This window comes from Oryzias latipes, chromosome 6, assembly GCF_002234675.1.
Source record: "Oryzias latipes chromosome 6, ASM223467v1".
Classification (NCBI taxonomy): Eukaryota; Metazoa; Chordata; class Actinopteri; order Beloniformes; family Adrianichthyidae; genus Oryzias; species Oryzias latipes.
In genome coordinates, this window is record NC_019864.2 from 31,099,775 (window position 1) to 31,104,032 (window position 4,258).

The window sequence follows — 4,258 nt, forward strand, 5'->3', positions numbered from 1 at the left end:
AGCTGTTTAAGAAGTAATTCAAATATTTTTTTTATGTCAGAAATATTTCATCTTACCAGTTTTCAACTATCATGAGGCTGAAAGGAAGAATCAAAGTTTACTCTAGTTAAACAGGATATAAAACAGGATTTCCATGAAAAACCTTCTCATTTTTTCTCCACTGAGGTATTTTCTAAAGGATCATTTAGAGAAAGGACTGATTTTAAATCAATATTAAAGAAAACTTTTATTGTTTTTAGATTGAAAAATGTCAGCACTCAATTCCAATATACACATGTACACAAGTTGATAAAAGCCGGAAAGCGTTCAGCGTCAGCTAAAGCGAAGCTCGTTCTCCAGCCCGTAGATTTTGGCCTTCAGCCTCATCAGCTCCTCCTGAAGCTTTTTGGTCCTTGAGTTGCTCTGACGGACCTCATGCAGGACGGCCAGGTCCTGGTTGGCCCCGACGTTCAGAGTGACCTGACAACAAGGTCATTCTGAGTGAGTTCCTGCACAGGTGACAAAAGGCCTTCAGGTGACACAGCCTAAGCCGGATACCTTGATCAGCTGTTTTTCCACGTCTTTGAGCTTCTGCCTGAGCTGCTTCAGATCCGTCTTGAAGCCCTCCACCTCCATGGCTCGCCTCTTTTCCAAAGCCTCGTAGCGCTGAGTCATCACCTGCAGACGCTTGGCCATTTTCTCCGAGCGTTCCTGAGCGCAGACGAACCCACAAATGAGCACCATGGACAATGTTCAGAGCGCCCTCCTACGGAACGCCGGACAAACAAACCTGGAAGATCTCCCGGCCCACGTCCCCTTCCTCTCTGATCTGGGACAGCTGGGTTTCCATGGCGATGCATTGTTCTCGGTACATCTCAGCCAGACGGTGAGCTTGCTTCAGTTCCTCCTGCAGTACCTGGTGAAAAAGGAAAACCGTCGGCCCTCCTCCCTCCTAAAGGAACCGTTCTCCTCAGAACGTGGCAGGAGACCCACCTTCAGCTCCCCCCTGTGCGGCTGCTCCGCCTCTCGCTGTGGTCGGGGGCGGAGCCGGGCTGGGCTGCCGCTGGGCTGGCATGGCCTCCACAGCTCAGGCCCGGCAGAACCGCCTTTCCTCGGGCGATGGTGACAGGAATCCAGTTCCCGCAGAAGTCCGTCTTTCTCGGCCATCCAGCTCTTCTCGTGCGCCCGGCTCTCAAACTTGAGCTGCAGGAAGTCTCTGGTGCTCTCATGCAGCAGGTTCTGAGTCTGCTGGAGTCTGACGGGTCGGGAAAGCAGAGTCCAAAATGATTCTGAGTCGGGTTTCAGGTGAGACAGGAAAGTCCGTTTCCACTAACTTGTCGTTGAGAGCAGCGATGCGCTCCTGGTCCCTCCGCTGCTGCGCCTGAGCCTCCTCCGTTTTGATTTTTCGGTCCTCCAGCAGAGCCTCCACCTGCTCTTTAGCAAGACGAGTCTGTTCCTCCAACTGGGCCTGGAGCGCCTCCACCTGGGGGCCAGAGTCCCACCACAACAGGACTTGAACACAGGAGCTCCAAACCAACCTCCATTTGCTTCAGGCTCCTCCCACGGACCTGCAGCAGCAAAGTCTGGTTGTCGTCCTTGAACTTTTCCAAAGCCTCTGCACTCCCCCCATTGGCTGCTTTACTTCTCCTGTTGCTTTCTGTTCAGATGTGAATCCAATGTGAATTATTATGAATGAGTGCTTTTAAAATGCCAATATATGAATAACAACCTTTTCTGGTGGCTGCTGGTCTGATCTTTGTTGGTCTGAGGTTTAGCCCGTCTTCGGCTCCAGAGTCTGATTGTTTCTGCGCGATGGTGACCTAAACACGAAGATGTGGATTTAACCACCAAAACAGTCCAGAACTGGATCAGTGGCTCTGCGGCCGCTGCAGTCGGGCTGCACTGGGAGCTGGGAGGAGTAAGGCACCTTATGAGGAGGTTCTCGGTGAAAGTATGTGACCTCTCCAGCATCAGGACCCACGAGCGCCAGAAGGTGCTGGATCTTCTTCCTGTCTTCAAACTCTCTGAAAAAACATCACCGGATAGTTTGGAAAAGGTGCGTTCAGGAGCGGTCACTTTAGCTACGCACAGGAGGACTTTGCTAAAAACATTTCTCAGGACACAGCAGAAGGAGCTCTGATGACGTCACCCACCAGGCCGGCAACAGCTAATGGTTCTGATGCTGTTTGCAATCTTAGAAGGAAGATGAATTACCGCCCGAGTAGATTCAGACAGATTGATTGGCAGCGACTCACTTTTATGTAGGTTTAATTTGTAACCTGAAACCTTTCCAAATGTATCCAAAAGATGAAGAACATGAGCGATGGTTTCTTCATCTCTAGACATACACAGCAGAAGGTCATCTGCATAAAGGGACAGTTTATGTTCTATACCAAACCTAAGAATGCCATGGATCGAATAGTCATTTCTAATGACTATCGCCGATGCTTCAATAGCCAGAAGAAATAAAAGAAGGCTAAGGGGACAACCCAGACGAGTCCCGCGGGTCAGATGACTTACCGATAGTACAGACCCTCATAGTAAAACCGAAGGGCTTCAGTTATTCCCCACTGGTCAGTTATTAATGAATTGTCCTGAGCTGTTCCTCCATTCATAACTTGGCCCTTTGACCCCTTTCAGTTTCTTTGCTGTATCTATATCTATAGCTCTGTGTTCGCAGACGTTACTCTGAATTCTTCACAATAGATACTCTATGGAGTCTGATGTAAGCCCGTCACATTCAGCGCTCAGTGTTGGACGTCCTTTGTACAGGACGGCATTGTTCTAAACCAATGCTGGTTAAGACAAAGTATCTGAACTCAAACCAACTGTGTCACGGTGGTTTGGATCAGAGATTACAAAGCGTCTCAAACTTTAAATTAACAACAGACAGTCAGCAAAAGTCTGTTCACTCCAAACGTGGAGTCAACAGAAACCCCTAATTCTACAGGTTATGTGGAGAAGATGACGGCAGCCTTTCCAGCCAGGCGTAAGTCGTCACCGCCACACTTCTGACCCTTGAGCAAAGCGGCCGGATGAGGGGCTTCATCCCACCTGATCTTCAGCCGGTCGTTCTCTGCGTACAGCCGCAGAGACTGCTCCCTCTCCTGGAACAGGTAGACCTGCATGTCACTCAGGGCGTTCTGCAGCTCTGCCACCTCTCCTTCACGCTGACGCAGCTCCCACTGCAGTTTGTGCTGGAAGACGACAGGACGTCCCGTAAGACTGCCAGGCGGGCGTCAACACACACCCGAGCGTTCGAGCCCCCACCTGGTCGTCCATGATGCTCCTGTGCTTCTCCAGCATCTGCAGCAGCTCCTCGTTCTCGCCGTCATACTGAGCGATCTTCTGCCGGTAGAACTCCAGAAGCTCTCTGGAAGGACGGAGGTGTGCCAGCCGCTCGTGGACCGGGGGCAGAGGCGAGTCGTCCTCCTGACCGCCGACGCTGGATCTGTGCGACCAAACACAGCGGCGGTTATCCCTTAAAAGGAAGTTTGCTGAGACGAGATGAGATCAATTTGGCTTTAGAGCTTCGTCTTCCATTCAGGAAAGCAAGAAGCTCCATTTCAGCCTAAATTCATCTTTGTTTCAATGAAGGCTCTTCAGTCTGTAGGTTCTTGCCTGTGCAGTGATGCACGTTTGGCTGGAGATCCCATCCTGGATAGAATCTGAAAAACACAGAAGAAAACTCTGAACCTTTGAGAGGATAATTATGGTTTATGATCAGATCATTCTGCTTTTTTAGTTTTCACTGACTGCGTCACGTTTTTATCCTTAACGTCACATTTTTCAGCGCAGGTTATGACACTAACTCACGATGAACAAGGAGGAAAGAAGGAAGTGGAGTTTTGTGTTGCCATGGATACGGCGGCGTTTACAGTTTATACTTATTTTCATAACTTTTATAGATATTGTTTCCATCCAGCACAAAGTCAGACTTACAGGCTAGTTTGTAGGAAAACATGAATGTGTTTTATGAATAATCGCCGGCCATAAATTAACAGGAAAAGTAGCTAAAGCGCTTCTTGTCACGTTGATTTTTGCACAAAAATGGCGATAAAAGCGCAGACGCTCTGCAGGAATCTCCACGTGTATTTGTGATGACGCACCGATCCACCGAAGTGTCCGTTTCTGTCCGGTAAACGTGAAGCGGCGGCGTTGTTGTTTGAATCCAACCGGACCGTTTATTTTCACTTCTTCTTTGCACCACAGACAGCCGGCAGAGTTGCAGTCGCCCTCTAGCGGCCGGCGGTGCTAACGGCGAGTCAACGTTGACTGA

At 49.5% G+C, this 4,258-nt stretch overlaps 1 protein-coding gene across 3 annotated transcripts; it reads right to left on the reverse strand.

Annotated features, from left to right (window-relative positions):
• Positions 1 to 207: 207 nt before the first annotated feature.
• Positions 208 to 4,189, reverse strand: ccdc77 (coiled-coil domain containing 77). Of its 3 annotated transcripts, none has more exons than XM_011476539.3 (12): positions 4,089 to 4,189; positions 3,601 to 3,647; positions 3,250 to 3,430; positions 3,034 to 3,176; positions 1,907 to 2,003; positions 1,709 to 1,799; positions 1,548 to 1,636; positions 1,314 to 1,462; positions 973 to 1,234; positions 770 to 895; positions 538 to 690; positions 208 to 459 (listed from the first exon to the last, which is right to left on the reverse strand). In XM_011476539.3, exons 2-12 carry the CDS (start codon positions 3,633 to 3,635, stop codon positions 313 to 315), a joined length of 1,473 nt encoding a protein of 490 aa, XP_011474841.1. In that variant the 5' UTR covers positions 3,636 to 3,647; positions 4,089 to 4,189; the 3' UTR covers positions 208 to 312. The 3 variants fall into 3 exon arrangements, with proteins under 3 accessions (XP_011474841.1, XP_011474842.1, XP_020559974.1); XM_011476540.2 differs by having other exon boundaries at positions 3,922 to 4,114; XM_020704315.2 differs by lacking the exon at positions 4,089 to 4,189 and adding an exon at positions 3,736 to 3,830.
• Between the last annotated feature and the right edge of the window lie 69 nt (positions 4,190 to 4,258).